This window comes from Myxine glutinosa, chromosome 10 (genome assembly GCF_964187855.1).
Source record: "Myxine glutinosa chromosome 10, kmMyxGlut1.1, whole genome shotgun sequence".
NCBI classification, from domain to species: Eukaryota; Metazoa; Chordata; class Myxini; order Myxiniformes; family Myxinidae; genus Myxine; species Myxine glutinosa.
In genome coordinates, this window is record NC_136270.1 from 122,537,001 (window position 1) to 122,554,683 (window position 17,683).

Here is a 17,683-nt window from a genome sequence, read left to right on the forward strand (position 1 = left end):
GCAGACGGAGGAGCGGGGAAGTGGTCGCAGACGGAGGAGCGGGGAAGGGGTCGCAGACGGAGGAGCGGGGAAGGGGTCGCAGACGGAGGAGCGGGGAAGGGGCCGCAGACGGAGGAGCGGGGAAGTGGTCGCAGACGGAGGAGCGGGGAAGTGGTCGCAGACGGAGGAGCGGGGAAGTGGTCGCAGACGGAGGAGCGGGGAAGGGGTCGCAGACGGAGGAGCGGGGAAGGGGTCGCAGACGGAGGAGCGGGGAAGGGGTCGCAGACGGAGGAGCGGGGAAGGGGTCGCAGACGGAGGAGCGGGGAAGGGGTCGCAGACGGAGGAGCGGGGAAGTGGTCGCAGACGGAGGAGCGGGGAAGGGGTCGCAGACGGAGGAGCGGGGAAGCGGTCGCAGACGGAGGAGCGGGGAAGTGGCCGCAGACGGAGGAGCGGGGAAGTGGCCGCAGACGGAGGAGCGGGGAAGTGGCCGCAGACGGAGGAGCGGGGAAGTGGTCGCAGACGGAGGAGCGGGGAAGTGGTCGCAGACGGAGGAGCGGGGAAGTGGTCGCAGACGGAGGAGCGGGGAAGTGGTCGCAGACGGAGGAGCGGGGAAGTGGTCGCAGACTGAGGAGCAGGGAAGGGGCCGCAGAGGGAGGAGCGGGGAAGTGGTCGCAGACGGAGGAGCGGGGAAGTGGTCGCAGACGGAGGAGCGGGGAAGGGGTCGCAGACGGAGGAGCGGGGAAGGGGTCGCAGACGGAGGAGCGGGGAAGGGGTCGCAGACGGAGGAGCGGGGAAGGGGTCGCAGACGGAGGAGCGGGGAAGTGGTCGCAGACGGAGGAGCGGGGAAGGGGTCGCAGACGGAGGAGCGGGGAAGCGGTCGCAGACGGAGGAGCGGGGAAGGGGTCGCAGACGGAGGAGCGGGGAAGGGGTCGCAGACGGAGGAGCGGGGAAGGGGTCGCAGACGGAGGAGCGGGGAAGGGGTCGCAGACGGAGGAGCGGGGAAGGGGTCGCAGACGGAGGAGCGGGGAAGTGGTCGCAGACGGAGGAGCGGGGAAGTGGTCGCAGACGGAGGAGCGGGGAAGTGGTCGCAGACGGAGGAGCGGGGAAGTGGTCGCAGACGGAGGAGCGGGGAAGGGGTCGCAGACGGAGGAGCGGGGAAGGGGTCGCAGACGGAGGAGCGGGGAAGGGGTCGCAGACGGAGGAGCGGGGAAGTGGTCGCAGACGGAGGAGCGGGGAAGGGGTCGCAGACGGAGGAGCGGGGAAGTGGTCGCAGACGGAGGAGCGGGGAAGGGGTCGCAGACGGAGGAGCGGGGAAGGGGTCGCAGACGGAGGAGCGGGGAAGGGGTCGCAGACGGAGGAGCGGGGAAGGGGTCGCAGACGGAGGAGCGGGGAAGGGGTCGCAGACGGAGGAGCGGGAAAGGGGTCGCAGACGGAGGAGCGGGAAAGGGGTCGCAGACGGAGGAGCGGGAAAGGGGTCGCAGACGGAGGAGCGGGGAAGGGATCGCAGACGGAGGAGCGGGGAAGGGATCGCAGACGGAGGAGCGGGGAAGTGGTCGCAGACGGAGGAGCGGGGAAGGGGTCGCAGACGGAGGAGCGGGGAAGTGGTCGCAGACGGAGGAGCGGGGAAGGGGTCGCAGACGGAGGAGCGGGGAAGGGGTCGCAGACGGAGGAGCGGGGAAGTGGTCGCAGACGGAGGAGCGGGGAAGTGGTCGCAGACGGAGGAGCGGGGAAGGGGTCGCAGACGGAGGAGCGGGGAAGGGGTCGCAGACGGAGGAGCGGGGAAGGGGTCGCAGACGGAGGAGCGGGGAAGGGGTCGCAGACGGAGGAGCGGGGAAGGGGTCGCAGACGGAGGAGCGGGGAAGGGGTCGCAGACGGAGGAGCGGGGAAGGGGTCGCAGACGGAGGAGCGGGGAAGGGGTCGCAGACGGAGGAGCGGGGAAGGGGTCGCAGACGGAAGAGCGGGGAAGGGGTCGCGGACGGAGGAGCGGGGAAGGGGTCGCGGACGGAGGAGCGGGGAAGGGGTCGCGGACGGAGGAGCGGGGAAGGGGTCGCGGACGGAGGAGCGGGGAAGGGGTCGCGGACGGAGGAGCGGGGAAGGGGTCGCAGACGGAGGAGCGGGGAAGTGGTCGCAGACGGAGGAGCGGGGAAGGGGTCGCAGACGGAGGAGCGGGGAGGAGCCGAGGGAACGTGGGGAAGGGGTCGCAGACGGAGGAGCGGGGAAGCGGTCGCAGACGGAGGAGCGGGGAAGGGGTCGCAGACGGAGGAGCGGGGAAGGGGTCGCAGACGGAGGAGCGGGGAAGTGGTCGCAGACGGAGGAGCGGGGAAGGGGTCGCAGACGGAGGAGCGGGGAAGGGGTCGCAGACGGAGGAGCGGGGAAGGGGCCGCAGACGGAGGAGCGGGGAAGTGGTCGCAGACGGAGGAGCGGGGAAGTGGTCGCAGACGGAGGAGCGGGGAAGTGGTCGCAGACGGAGGAGCGGGGAAGGGGTCGCAGACGGAGGAGCAGGGAAGGGGTCGCAGACGGAGGAGCGGGGAAGGGGTCGCAGACGGAGGAGCGGGGAAGGGGTCGCAGACGGAGGAGCGGGGAAGGGGTCGCAGACGGAGGAGCGGGGAAGGGGTCGCAGACGGAGGAGCGGGGAAGTGGTCGCAGACGGAGGAGCGGGGAAGGGGTCGCAGACGGAGGAGCGGGGAAGCGGTCGCAGACGGAGGAGCGGGGAAGTGGCCGCAGACGGAGGAGCGGGGAAGTGGCCGCAGACGGAGGAGCGGGGAAGTGGCCGCAGACGGAGGAGCGGGGAAGTGGTCGCAGACGGAGGAGCGGGGAAGTGGTCGCAGACGGAGGAGCGGGGAAGTGGTCGCAGACGGAGGAGCGGGGAAGTGGTCGCAGACGGAGGAGCGGGGAAGTGGTCGCAGACTGAGGAGCGGGGAAGGGGCCGCAGACGGAGGAGCGGGGAAGTGGTCGCAGAGGGAGGAGCGGGGAAGTGGTCGCAGACGGAGGAGCGGGGAAGTGGTCGCAGACGGAGGAGCGGGGAAGGGGTCGCAGACGGAGGAGCGGGGAAGGGGTCGCAGACGGAGGAGCGGGGAAGGGGTCGCAGACGGAGGAGCGGGGAAGGGGTCGCAGACGGAGGAGCGGGGAAGTGGTCGCAGACGGAGGAGCGGGGAAGCGGTCGCAGACGGAGGAGTGGGGAAGGGGTCGCAGACGGAGGAGCGGGGAAGTGGCCGCAGACGGAGGAGCGGGGAAGTGGCCGCAGACGGAGGAGCGGGGAAGTGGCCGCAGACGGAGGAGCGGGGAAGTGGTCGCAGACGGAGGAGCGGGGAAGTGGTCGCAGACGGAGGAGCGGGGAAGTGGTCGCAGACGGAGGAGCGGGGAAGTGGTCGCAGACGGAGGAGCGGGGAAGGGGTCGCAGACGGAGGAGCGGGGAAGGGGTCGCAGACGGAGGAGCGGGGAAGTGGTCGCAGACGGAGGAGCGGGGAAGGGGTCGCAGACGGAGGAGCGGGGAGGGGCCGAGGGAATGTGGGGAAGGGGTCGCAGACGGAGGAGCGGGGAAGCGGTCGCAGACGGAGGAGCGGGGAAGGGGTCGCAGACGGAGGAGCGGGGAAGGGGTCGCAGACGGAGGAGCGGGGAAGGGGTCGCAGACGGAGGAGCGGGGAAGGGGTCGCAGACGGAGGAGCGGGGAAGGGGTCGCAGACGGAGGAGCGGGGAAGGGGTCGCAGACGGAGGAGCGGGGAAGGGATCGCAGACGGAGGAGCGGGGAAGGGATCGCAGACGGAGGAGCGGGGAAGGGGTCGCAGACGGAATGAGGTAGCAGACTTAGGTTCAGGGACAAGGTCCGGGAGGGGGAGAGCAACGGGGGACAAAGTTGCAGAGGGAGGATGCGGATTGGGTTCGGTGGCGTAAAATGTCTCGGAGCAGGAGCAGATTCCGGGGGAGGAGGGGTGTTACTGTTATGAAAATGATGATTATGGTGAGGAACGCAAATTTAAAAGAGCAAATCCTGTGCGATGTGAAATGCTTCACGAAGGAAACTCTGTTCAACCAGGAGGCGACGAATGAACGAGTTCACACTCAGACAAACAAACCTTCATGGGTTTGCCGTCGGACAGGGATTTTCCGTTCAGCTCTTCCATGGCGCGGCACGCCTGCGACGACTTGCCGAACTTCACGTAGGCCACACCTTTGGCCTCCTTCGTAAACTTGTCTTTCACAGACCATACGTCCTGGATTTCACCGAATTTGTCAAACATCGCTCTCAATTCAGTCTCCGTTGTCGACCGACTCACAACCAAGAACAAGCGACTGTTGGGAGGTTCGTCCAGGTTGACGTAACCTCGGTAGCCGCTGTGCATTTCTCTATCCCTATCTTTATCACTCTCGCTTTCTCTTTCACTCGGAGACGCCATTTTGCTGCTTTTTTTTAGTTTTTCTTCAACTCGAGCGGACCGATAACTTTGGCGACGTACTCTCCCCGCGACGAAAATCTACACCTCCCAGACGGAACGTGTCGATTTGTAAAAAGACGACGATTACTTACGATAACCCAACGACAGGTAATCACCGTACAATACCAAGACGACCACGCACCACGCACGCTCCGCTTCTGCAGATGGAGGTGGGGCGGCTTTGTAAAAATTCAAAATGCTCCTTCCTTTTTTTCCAAACGAAATATCAGGTTTAAAATATTATAATATGAATCATTCGAGTGCAATGTTATTAAACTCTGTGGTGATTCTCACGTAAATGGTCAATTATGTGCTACTACCACGAACTACTCCGTCAGGGATTAGCGCACAACTTATGATTTGTTTTCCGCTTTTTCATGTACAATCCTTAATAGAAATACACTTACGGCTGTAATTTTGCGTCACTAAGGTTATTTAACAGGAAACGCCTTAAATTTATGTTTCTAATTCAGGACAATCCCTCCTTATGAGTTATCTTCCAAAGTAAATTTCTCTCTCTCTCTCTCATGCACAGATTTATCCCATCTCGTCACTCTGCAGCCTCATCCCTCTCTGCAGACCTGGACAAAATCACAGACTGGGCAAACAAGTGGAACATGTCTTTCAATCCTGACAAATCTCACACTCTTACGATGTCTCTCCGAAAAGACCGACTGGACAACCCTCCCATCTACTTTCTGAATAATCCTCTCCAAGAAGTTCTGTCGCTCAAGTTTTTGGGTCTCACTATCTGCCATGATCTTTCCTGGGAAAACCACATTTCCAAGCTGGCCTCCAAAGCCAGTCGCCGACTGGGCATCCTCCGTCGTGTGAAGTCCTTCCTTGGCACACCTGAGCTCCTCACCACATACAAGGCTTTCATCCGCAGCTCAATGGAATACTGCTCTCTCCTCTGGGCTGGTGCTCCTGCCTCACACCTAGCTCGTCTTCACGCTGTTGAAACCAAAGCATTCAGAATCATTGGAATCTCCCGCGATGAAGCTAACTCCAAGGGCCTTTCACTCACTCACTGCAGGCAAGTTGGTGGACTTTCCGTCTTCTACCGACTCCTCTCTGGCCTTGCCCCTTCCCCCCCCCCCCCCCAGCTCTCTCTGGGCTCTGTCCCCCAAATATTCCTACACAAGATCTGCCTGCAACCCTCTTATGGTTAAACTGCCAAAATCAAGACTCTCTGCTCACTTTCACTCCTTCAATCCTCTTTTCTCCCGCCTCTGGAACAAACTCCCCCACTCCCTTCAATCCCACTCCACCCTCCAGGTCTTTAAAACAGCTGTTCACCACCATCTCTTATCTTCCCCCATCCAAAACCTTGATCTTTTCTATCCCCGCTAATTTCACCCCAAATCCACTTTTTAAAAATACCAACTTCTGTCCTGGAAATCCTTGGTGTCCTTGTGTTTTATACTTCTCCCACCTACCCCCCCCCCCTTCCGACGCCTCCTCCCCCCAAGCCCTCTCCCTCCCACACTTCTCCCTGCGCTCAAATGTTGTGTTTGTGTGCTTCCCCTTCTCTCCCCATCTTGTCTGCCGCTTCCTCTTTTTATATATTTTGTTTGTCTGTTTGATTTGTTTGTGAAATAAATGTTAGCTCTTTCACGAGCCTCGATTCTGTATACAAAAAAAAAAAAAAAAAAATCTCCATGCTAAATAACCGAACTGTGCTTTTTGATTGGACGGACAGATTATGTATGCATCAGCATGGGCGTCGTGGGTGGGGGACGAGGAGGGACATATCCCCTCCCCTACGTTTTTGACGAGGGGACATTATGAACCCCCCTTCCCCCACTTTCTACTCGAATATAACATAAAATGCGTTGCTCTGCACAATCCACACAGGCCCGGATGCGGGATATTCCCCAAATACATCATCTAATCTATCTATCTATATATATAAAAGAAAGTTTTTGTTTGTTTGTTTGTTTGTTTGTTTCCTGAACGGTGAAAGATAGGAGGAAACCTCTAATACAAAAAATGTCGGGACGGGCCCCCGGGAAGGTTATAGGCTAGGTGGTGAGACTGGTCGAGGCCGCCTCGGCCTGGCTGGGCCCATTTCGCAATTAAAAGCTGAGCTGAAATATAGTAGTCAATCTTCTACGGCCGTGAGTAAAAGCTGAATTACAGTAGTAAATTCATTCAAAAAGAACCCGCGCAACGCCGGGTGCTTTCGGCTAGTTATGTATAAATCAATATTAACTTTCCCCAAATAAGTTATCTTTTAAATCGACACTGCGCTGGTGTGGTGGCCATTATCTAATAACAGAGAGCGGTATCGGCTCGTGCATGTTGTGCTGGGTTTCATTGGTAGAAGCACGGAGTGCACGATGTACGCATGCGCTAAAAATGTATCACTGTGATTAGTGATTACTGAAAGTGTGATACGGGTCGACATTCCCGCTACAGTGCTGTGTAACTATGTTCCTTCACATTCTCTTCCGAAGTAACCTCTTTGCTCGCCCATAGTGAAATTGTTAAATAAGAAAAGTTTGTTACTTGCCAAAAAAATAGATTATTCACAATTATGTTGATCACTCCGGTTCGTGTGTTTGTTTGTGTGTTTGTCTGTCCGCTCACTTATTTAATTTATTTTATTTAATTTCACAATTTTAAACTGATCTTCACGAAACTTCACCAAATCGTGGAGTTCGTGGTCCGACAAAATCCTATATATTTTTGAGGTCAAAAGGTCAACATAGGCCAAAGGTCAACCACTTTTTTCAAATTTCTAAAATCCCCAATTTTCATCCAATTGACTTGAAATTTGAATATGATTTACACATCAGCTAACTGAATTCAACTACCAACTGTATTGGAGATCAGCATAGGCCTAAAGGTCAACATAGGCCAAAAGGCCAACAACCTTTTCAAATTTCTAAAATCCTCAATTTTCATCCGATTGACTTGAAAATTGAATGGGATTTACATATCAATTAACTGAATTCAACCAACAACTATTTTTGAGGTCAACATTGGTCACAAGGTCAACATAGGCCAAAGGTCAACCACTTTTTTCAAATTTCTAAAATCCTCAATTTTCATCTGATTGACTTGAAATTTCAATAGGATTTACACATCAGTTAACTGAATTCAACCACAAACTATTTTTGAGGTCAACATTGGTCACAAGGTCAACATAGGCCAAAGGTCAACCACTTTTTTCAAATTTCTAAAATCCTCAATTTTCATCTGATTGACTTGAAATTTCAATAGGATTTACACATCAGTTAACTGAATTCAACCACAAACTATTTTTGAGGTCAACATAGGTCATAAGGTCAACATAGGCCAAAGGTCAACCACTTTTTTCAAATTTCTGAAATCCTCAATTTTCTCCCGATTGACTTGAAATCTGAATAGGATTTGCATGTCGGCTTACTGAATTCAATCACCAACTATTTTTGAGGTCAGCATAGGCCAAAAGGTCAACATAGGCCAATGGTAAACCACTTTTTTAAAATTTCTAAAATCCTCAATTTTCATTGAAATTGACTGAAATTGACTGAAATTGAAAGAATGACTTGAAATCTGAATAGGATTTGCATATCAGCTTACTGAATTCAATCAACAAGTATTTTTGAGGTCAACATAGGCCAAAACGTCAACATAAGCCGAATTTCTAAAATTATCGATTTTCATCCGATTATCTTAAACTTTGAAGACGATTTGCATATCAGGTCACTGAATTCAACCACGAATTATTTTTGGGGTTAAAAGGATGCTCTACTGAGTGCAATTCTACTTTGTTCTCTTTTTCCAAGTGTCACTTCATGAGTGATTTTTCATTTAGTTGTTGTTACATTGGAGAAAGTGCTAACTGTGCCAGAATTGTTTCAGTTTTGGTGAAGATTCGAATCCGGATCCGGATATAAGAGTTTTTTTAAATTGTAAGTGATTCTTCACCATTGAGTTATAGGGCCAAAAACGATATATATGATGACATTTCAATACGTTGTGGATGAGTTATGACAAAACTTGGTGGATGAGTTGATTAGGCAACAAGAACAAGCTGATTAGATTTTGGATCAGGTCTGGATCCAGATCTGACCTGTCAGAGGGATACAAAACGTAAACTGTTCACCCTGGCCGAGGTATGTTCTGTAGTTTATAAATGTTGTAGTCCAAACTTTATAAACGTACTCACATTGTAATTGTACAGCACTGTACATACTTTATAGACGATGTAACATTCTAAATAATACATACAGTGAAATGTGTTTTGTGGCCCCGCCCCCATCAGGCTGATTGACAGTCGTTGTCCCGCCCACTCCTCTTGGCACTTCATTGCCCAATGTGTAAATAGGCAGTTACCTCTACTTTTCGTGGAATCCTTTCAAGTTATGAAAATTTTGAGGTGTCATGGATCTTCCCACTGTAAAATGCAGTAGATTCACGTTTGAACAAAGTACTGAGCTGAACCCAATGTTGAGTTACCGTCTGAAAAGAAGAATTACAAATGGGATATTTTTGTTCTGTCAATTTTGTAGTTCAGCGAAGCTGTCCAAACTTTTAACCCTTTGTGTGTTGCTGTCGTAGAGTTGTCACAAGATGAAAATTCTTTTTTTGGGGGAAAACGACAACAAAAAAGTAATTTTTTAACGAATAATTTTGAAAAAAAAAAAACTAAAAAAATTACAGCACACAAAGGGTTAATGAGGGTTATTTGATGTGAAATCCTCCACAGATGACGGACTGGTAGGTACTTTATAGGTTTACAAGTTTGTGTCTTGGTAGGTTTTATTTTTTGAGGAATTGTGCATCATTCCTACATAGGAAGTCTTCCGATACACATGAATATGTGTTTGTATGAATATGCGCATGTATGTATGGATGAATCTATGTATCTAGCATATCTATGTATGGATGTATTAATTATTAATGTATGTACACTACCGGTAAAAAGTTTTACAACACCTCAATTTTTCCAGTTTATATTGAAATTTACGCAGTATAATGTCTCAATGTACTCTGAAATTAAGCATAGAACAAATAAACAATTGGAGATAAAAAAAAGAAATCATAGAATCATTTTGTTTAACAAAATTTAATTTTAATTTTTGACTCAGCAAAGTAGCCCCTTTTGCAGATATAACCGCCGAACACACTCGTGGCATTCTTTCTACAATGGAAATCAAATATTGTTCGGGAAGTTCTTCCCAACACTGTTGCAGAAGTTCCCACAAATGTGTTGCACTTGTAGGTTGTTTTGCTTTCACCCTTCTGTCCAGTTCATCCCAAACCAGCTCGATGGGGTTTAAGTCTGGAGACTGTGCTGGCCATTCCAGGATTTGAAGCCTACCGTCTTGTTCTTTACCTCGAAGGTAGTTTTGACATAGCCTGGAGGTGTGTTTAGGGTCATTATCTTGCTGTAGGATGAACCCCTGACCAACTAGGCGTATACCAGAGGGTATTGCATGGTGCTCCAAAATGCTGTGATAGCCCTTTTGGTTCAGGGTGCCAGTCACTCTGTGCAAGTCGCCGAGTCTGGATCCAGCAAAAGAGCCCCAGACCATCACGCTTCCTCCTCCATGTTTGACAGTTGGTGTCACACACTGAGGAACCATCCTTTCGCCTACTCGACAGCGTACAAAAACCCTGCGTGATGAACCAAAGATTTCAAAGTTTGATTCATCGGTCCATAAGACCTTCTTCCAGTCTTCAGTAGTCCACTGGCGTTGCTTCATGGCCCAGGCAAGCCTCTTTTTCTTATTTTGCCATCTTAGCAATGGCTTTCTTACTGCCACTCGACTTGTCAAACATGCAGCTCGAAGTCTTCTCTTCACAGTTGAAACTGAGACTTGCTTACTTCGACCAGTGTTAAGCTGTGCTTGAAGCTGTTGTCCTGTGAGCCACCTATCACGCAAGCTGTTGACTCTCAGAAACTTATATTCTGATTCTGTTGTGGCTTTGGGTCTGCCAGACCTCTTCCTGTCAGAGTTTCCTCCAGTTTCGAAGTGCCTTTTGATGGTGTAGGAAACTGTACTCACTGACACCTTGGCTTTCTTTGCAATTTCTCTAAAGGAAAGACCTACACTTTTGAGGGTTATAATGCTCTGTCTGTCTTACTGCTTACCGTTGTACCATTTCAGGTTATTCACTGGACTTGAATTGCTTAAATTTCAATAAAAACTGGAAAAATTGAGGTGTTCTAAAACTTTTGACCGGTAGTGCGTGTGTGTGTGTGTGTGTGTGTGTGTGTGTGTGTGTGTGTGTGTGTGTGTCTGTATTTATGTATGTGTGTTTGTGTTTGTGTGTATTTACTGTCGTGGCCAAAAATATTGGCACCCTTGCACTTTTTTCAAAGAATACACCATTTCTTCCAGAAAATTGTTGAAATAAAAAAATCTTTCGGTATCCACATTTGTATTTATTTGCTTTGCAGTGTAACAAAACAAAAAAGCTGAAAAAAATACTAAGTCTTAGCTTATACCACTCAAAAATCCTAAAATGGCCCGGACAATATTATTGGCACCTTTGAGAAGTTGTTTGAAATAATTTGATTTCAAACAGGTGATTCTCCTTTATTTTGGAATTGAACTCACCTGTGGTGAGATGCAGGTGCCTGCAAAATAAAAATCACTCATTCAAATAGTTTGAATAGGGAAAAGGAGTCATTCTGCTGTTTTGTGTCACTGTGTGTACCGCAATGAGCATGGATAAAAGAAAGAAAACCAGAGAATTGTCTGAGGAGGTCAGACACAAGATTGTAGCCAAGCATGGACAATCTCAAGGCTACAAGTCCATCTCCAGAGACCTTGATGTTCCTGTGTCCACCGTATGCAATGTTATCAGGAAGTTTAAGGCTTATCAGGAAGCACTGTAGCCAACCTCCCTGAACGTGGCCGCAAGAGAAAACTTGATCGAAGATTGCAGCGAAGGATTGTTCGAATGGTGGAGAAAGCACCTCGATCAACTGCCAAACAGATTCAAGTTGACCTTCAGACACAAGGTACGACAGTTTCAACTCGCACCATCCGTCGCCAACTCAATGAACGGGGGTTCTATGGTAGGAGACCCAGGAGGACCCTACTGCTGAGAGAGAGACATAAGAAAGCCTGACTGGAGTTTGCCAAAACACACCTGAACAAGCCAGAATCCTTCTGGGAGAATGTCCTGTGGACGGATGAGACCAAATTAGAGCTTTTTGGTAAAGCACATCATCTGTCACTCTGTGTTTACAGAAAACAAAATGAAGACTTCAAAGAAAAGAACACCTTCCCTACAGTCAAACATGGAGGAGGTTCAGTGATGTTTTGGGGTTGCTGTGCTGCCTCTGGCAGTGGGTGCCTTGAATGTGTGCATGGCATCATGAAATCAGGAGATTACCTGGGGGCATTATTGAGCACAATGTTCAACCCAGTGTCAGAAAGCTCGATCTCCGTTGAAGGTCATTGGTCTTGCAGCAGGCCAATGACCCCAAACACACTTCAAAAAGCACCCAGGAATGGTTCAAGACAAAACACTGGACGGCAATTCAGTACCGGACAAAACACTGGCTGAAGTGGCCAGCATTGAGTCCAGATCTAAATCCCATTGAACACCTGTGGGGAGATCTGAAAACAGCAGTTCGTAGAAGGCCTCACTAATTTTGACCTCAATAATTGGTGTTTGACTTCAGTGACCTGATCCTTTTCAAATCCTCTTCAAATTTCAAGTCAGTCAGATGAAAATTGAGGATTTTAGAAATTTGGCCTGTTTACCTTTTGGCCGATGTTGACCTAAAAAATAATTGGTAGTTGAATTCAGTGACTAAATGTGCAAATCTTCTTCAAATTTAAAGTCAATCGGATGAAAATTGACAATTTTAGAAATTTGACCTATGTTGACCTTTTGGCCTATGTTGACCTCAAATATAATTGGGAGTTGAATTCAGTGACCAAATGTGCAAATCCTTTTCAAACATCGTCAATTGGATGAAAATTGATAATTTTAGAAATTTGACCTATGTTGACCTTTTGGCATATGTTGACCTCAAAAGTAATTGGTGGTTGAATTCCGTGACCAAATGTGCAAATCCTTTTCAGATTTCAAGTCAATCGGATAAAAATTGAGCATTTTAGAAATTGGAAAAAGTTGTCAAACCTTTTGACCTCAAAACAAATAGGATTTTGTCAGACCACCAAATCCACCATTTGGTGAAGTTTGGTGAAGATCAGTTTAAAATTGCGACCTGCAGGTGATTTCAGGTAAGCGGACAGACAAATAACCAAACAAACAAAAAAATGACGTCAGGCATTAGGTAGCCTGACAGGTATATGAAAATCTAGAAAACTTTGACCTTTCACCTTGACCTTTACATATATAGTCAAACAACATTGACATTCCGAAAGAATATTTTGCCGACCACCGCATCTCGTTACACCAAATAGTAAGTGCGATGGAGCTCAAAATGTGTTTTATGCAAATGACGTCACTGTCACCTTGACCTTTGACATATATAGTCGAAAAACATTGACAGCCTCACTTTTGTCTTTCCAAAGAGCTTTAGAAATGGGATTTTTTTTTGACCTTTTACTTATGTTGACGTTTTGACCTCAATTTTTTTTTGACCTCAGTTTGTGACACTCACAAACAAACAAACAAACAAAAATTTTGAATTTTCATGATAACAAACAAACCGGAGTGATCAACATACTTGTCAAAAAACAAAAAATAATTTTGCCAAGTTATAACAGACCAGACCAACCAATATACTTATAAATCTTCCATTTTGCAAGGAACAAAGAAACCTTCGGTGGCGGAGGTAATAACAATAATTTTAATAAGACCAAACTATAAAGAATTTATATTTAGAACATTAAAAGTTCCAGGAGTTTGCACGTTTTATGATCCTTTTTCTCATTTCGACATTTAAAGTTTGTGCAAAGCAATTAAAAATGACCATGAAACATTAATGTGGTTGGGTATGTGACGTCATATCATTTTAATCATTTATACAGTGAAGGAGCAGACTCACATTACAGCGGTTTTTTAAAGGATCCCTGGTACTTTATTGCTTATAAACGTGCTGCAGTTACATTATACCAAGATAATAAATGATATCTCACTCCAGTGTATAACATTCGTGGTGGAAACATGTTCGACTCATGAAGATACTTGTTCTGTTAAACTTAGGGTTTTTTCAACAAAGTTTGCCATGCTTTATTGATATGAGCTTTATACTACTACCACTACTACCACTACTACCACTACTACTACTACTACTACTACTACTACTACTACTACTACTACTACTATTACTATTACGACTACTACTACTACTACTACTACTACTACTACTACCACTACTACTACTACTATTACGACTACTACTACTACTACTACTACGACTACTACTACGACTACTACTACTACTACTATTACGACTACTACTACTACTACTACTACTACGACTACTACTACTACTATTACTACTATTACTACTACTTCCCGATACTATTACTACCACTACTACTACTACTACTACTACCACTACTACTACTACTACTACTACTACTACTACTACTATTACGACTACTACTACTATTACTACTACTACTACTACTACTACCACTACTACTACTACTATTACGACTACTACTACTACTACTACTACGACTACTACTACGACTACTACTACTACTACTACTATTACGACTACTACTACTACTACTACTACTACTACTACTACCACTACTACTACTACTATTACGACTACTACTACTACTACTACTACTACTACTACTACTACTATTACGACTACTACTACTATTACTACTACTACTACTACTACCACTACTACTACTACTATTACGACTACTACTACTACTACTACTACTACTACGACTACTACTACTACTATTACTACTATTACTACTACTTCCCGATTGTCTGGAATATCTAGAGAATCCCAAAGAGGGTGATGGATCTGGACAGATGTCCATCGGTAACTCCATGGATTTTAAAATCCGACCACGATGTTGCGAGCTCTCTCAGCCAATACCTGCAAACAATATGAGTAAGACCCCTGGCACAGTGGAAATGTCGTTCTGTGGGCTATCAAGGAAACATATATACCTGCTAGTGTTCCACTCGCTCCATTATATAGCTCTTGCAACCCGACTGGATACTCCCTGGCGTGACATTCTTCCACTTCCTTCGGCTGTTCATCCACGTTGGGATTCACTCTATCTCTACCCAACGCCAAGAATGATGGCAGACTTAAGTTGGAGGTTGCTACATGGTGCACTGAGCTCTGGATCTATGATGCGGCATTTCACTAACGTCTCAGAGGATTGCTGCTTTTGTGGTGAGAGGGAAACTATATTTCACATATACCTTCAATGCCACCGTCTTGAACCAGTGTTCTTACTGATGAAAAATCTTCTCTTGCGCTTCTGGCTTCACTTCTCTCCGACACTTTTTATCATCGGGCACCCGGTAAAGAAACTAAGCAAGTCACGAGATCTCCTTGTTAACTTTATTTTAGCCTGTGGGAAAATGGCAATATATAAAACCAGGAAGGCAAAAATAGAGAGAGATGTGGTGGAACACAGTTCTGTATGTCTGAAGGGCTTAATACGCTCACGCATTATTTCGGAGTACAAGGCGGCAGAATAATTATAGTAACACTGTTCAAAAGTTTAAGGAAACCTGGACTATAAATGATGCACTTTGTACGGTCTCCCCACAAGATACTTTGCTCTTATTTGTATAAATGTGTTATTTGGCATTCTTTTTGGTGTTCTTTGGCGTTCTTTTACCTTCCCCTTATCTGCCTAGGTAGTGCTTTCTCTTCAAAATGCTCTACCTTGTCTACTGTAGTTCAAACCATGGACTTGCAGAGATGAGGAATTGAGCGACATTAAACTGGGAACATATGTTTGCCTGAGCTTGCATGAGCTCTGAACGCAAATCTCTGTAACCTTTCCAACAAAAGCACTACTACTACTACTACTACTACTACTGCTAAAGGAACTACCGGGTTACGTACATGAAGCAAAAACATGCTTACTGCTTATAATTCAAAATTGCGTTGTCCTGGAAAACGTGGGGTCAGGAACACTGCAAGGGTTTGGACTTGTAATACCCTCTCCCACCTGGAGGTGGCGCTACACGATCCACATTTACAGGGAGACTTGGCATCCCTCCGCTCACCCTCTCCCCCAAGACCACTAGCAAAGACTAGCAAAGATAAAAACACCCCTATACACTAATTGGGGTCATGCTGATCCTATATAGCAAGTTTGGATGTAATCGGCCTAGAACTGTAGGATGAGTAGTGTGACAACCACACACTGGTCTGTGAATGAATTGTCAGGTTTAGTGCAGTTCCTGTATGTTCTGAATCAGGCTCAGTTGAACAAGTCCGAGTTAGAAAGTTCTTGCAAACCTGTTGAGTTATTGCTCTAAGCTTGAATTAGATTAGGCTGGTGTTCTTGTCAACGATAGTTGAAGAGAAACTCTCACTTAGGTTTTTGCCTTTGATCATTGAATGTTAATGGATGTAAAGATGCATTGTATGTGCATCGCGTCTTGTCCTTCTGTTTGAAGGAGAAGTTCACAATAACTTTTCTACAGGAGACTCACACAACTCAGGAGACTGTCTTCAATGGGAAAGTCAATGGCAAACGGATACATCCTGTGGAGTGGCTATCTTCTTCTCGTCATGTTTTCAACATAAAGTATTGTTGTAAATGAGGTCAATTTGTATTGCTTCATGTAAAGGCTTGAAGACGCTGTTATAACTTAGTCACCACTGATGCTTCACGTGTTGGAGCTGCAAGAGTGTGGTTCCTCGATCATGTGCAGAGATTCATGCTCACCTTGCCTTTTGCCAACATTTACACCAACATTTACATATATGGTACTGGTATCAGGGGTGACTGTGTCTAGAAATCCCAAGTAGACAGAATATATTTGTCTCACCGTTGGTGTATAAATGTGTCACTTGGACTGGTGGGAAGTAGAGAAAGTACGGTTGAAATTGTTGTCAGGAAACCTCGTGTTGGTTGAGCAAAGCACTTTTTTATTTATTTCTTGTATACGAGATCGAGGCTCGACGAAATGTAAATGAAATGAAAACGAAATGTAAATGGAGTCATCACTGTTTGGAGGACGGTACAGAACACATATGAACAAAAGGTGGGAGCGGAGAGGAAGCCATAGCCAGAGGTACTCCTGGGGGGTGAGGTTGAGAGAGGACCCCCTATAGTGAGGGGGGGGGCAAGGAGAGTGAGGAAGAGAATTTTTGATAAAGATAGCAACCCCACCTCCAGGACGAGGCTCAGGTCTATCATACCTGAGGAGGGAGTAACCCGGGAGGGATATTAAGGAATCAAAGACATCTTGAAGGAGGAAAGTTTCTGTTAAGCAGATTGCATCTGGTTTGTCAGAAGCAATCTGTATGGAGAGATCAATCAGGTTTCAGCGAAAGCCCCGGATGTTTGAGGTCGATACCGTTAAGGAAGAGGGAGGGTGAGCATCGGGTACAGGACAGGGGAGGGGAGGGGAGGGGTAGGGTAAGATGAGGGAGAAGAGGAGGAGGTTGGGAGAGCTGTTGATAGTGTGTCAGAGTTGCAGAAGAGTTTGGAGAAAGGGAAGGATGAGGATGACAAATGGTTTGATGGTGATGGGAAGTGGCACAGTCAGGTGTTGTTTGAGGGGGGTGTGGAGGGAGGGAGAGCAAAGTCGAAGGTTGGAGGAGGTGGAGGTATGTGATAGAAGGGAGACGAAGTGGGGAGGAGGCAGCTTTGAGGAGCTGTAGGGGGGAAGATTTGAAGGGGAGGGACGAGGGGGGAGTTTTGAAGGGGAGAGGGGAGAGATTTGAAGGGGAGGGGAAAGGGGGGAGATTTGGAAGGTAGGTGTGAGGGGGGAGAATTGAAAGGGAGGGGTGAGGGGGGAGTTTAGGAGGGGAGGTGTGAGGGGGGGAGTTTAGAAAGTGGGTGATTAATGAAAAACCAACATTTATTACAAACTGGGTTTATTGTGGTTTTCAAGTCAGAGATCCGTTTAAATATGATAGAGGAGGGGTGGAATGAAGGTGAGTTTAGAGAATGTAGGGAGGAACTGTAATAGATTTAATTTTTTTTTGAAGTGGAATGAATTGAAGAGGAAATTGAAAAAAGCCTTTTAAATAGGAAGAAAAACAGCATGTTGTAATAAACCACTGAATAAAACACTGCAGGGGAAAGTTTAAACATATTTAAATAATATTTAAACAAAACCGTGAAAAATAATCTGGGAAAAGTCCGTAAGTGAGGACGTGAATTTGAGAA

The 17,683-nt window shown here is 47.7% G+C and overlaps 1 protein-coding gene across 2 annotated transcripts in view; it reads right to left on the bottom strand.

Moving 5' to 3' along the window:
- The window catches only part of RBM45 (RNA binding motif protein 45), a 46,116-nt gene extending 41,506 nt beyond the window's left edge, over positions 1-4,610 (bottom strand). The window contains exon 1 of one of the 2 annotated variants that reach the window (XM_068126177.2): positions 4,053-4,610. In XM_068126177.2, the coding sequence (XP_067982278.1) occupies positions 4,053-4,373 (321 nt within the window). In that variant the 5' untranslated portion in view covers positions 4,374-4,610. The remainder of the gene's footprint in view (positions 1-4,052) is intronic. The other variant, XM_068126178.2, reaches the window with a different exon arrangement.
- Positions 4,611-17,683: the final 13,073 nt, after the last annotated feature.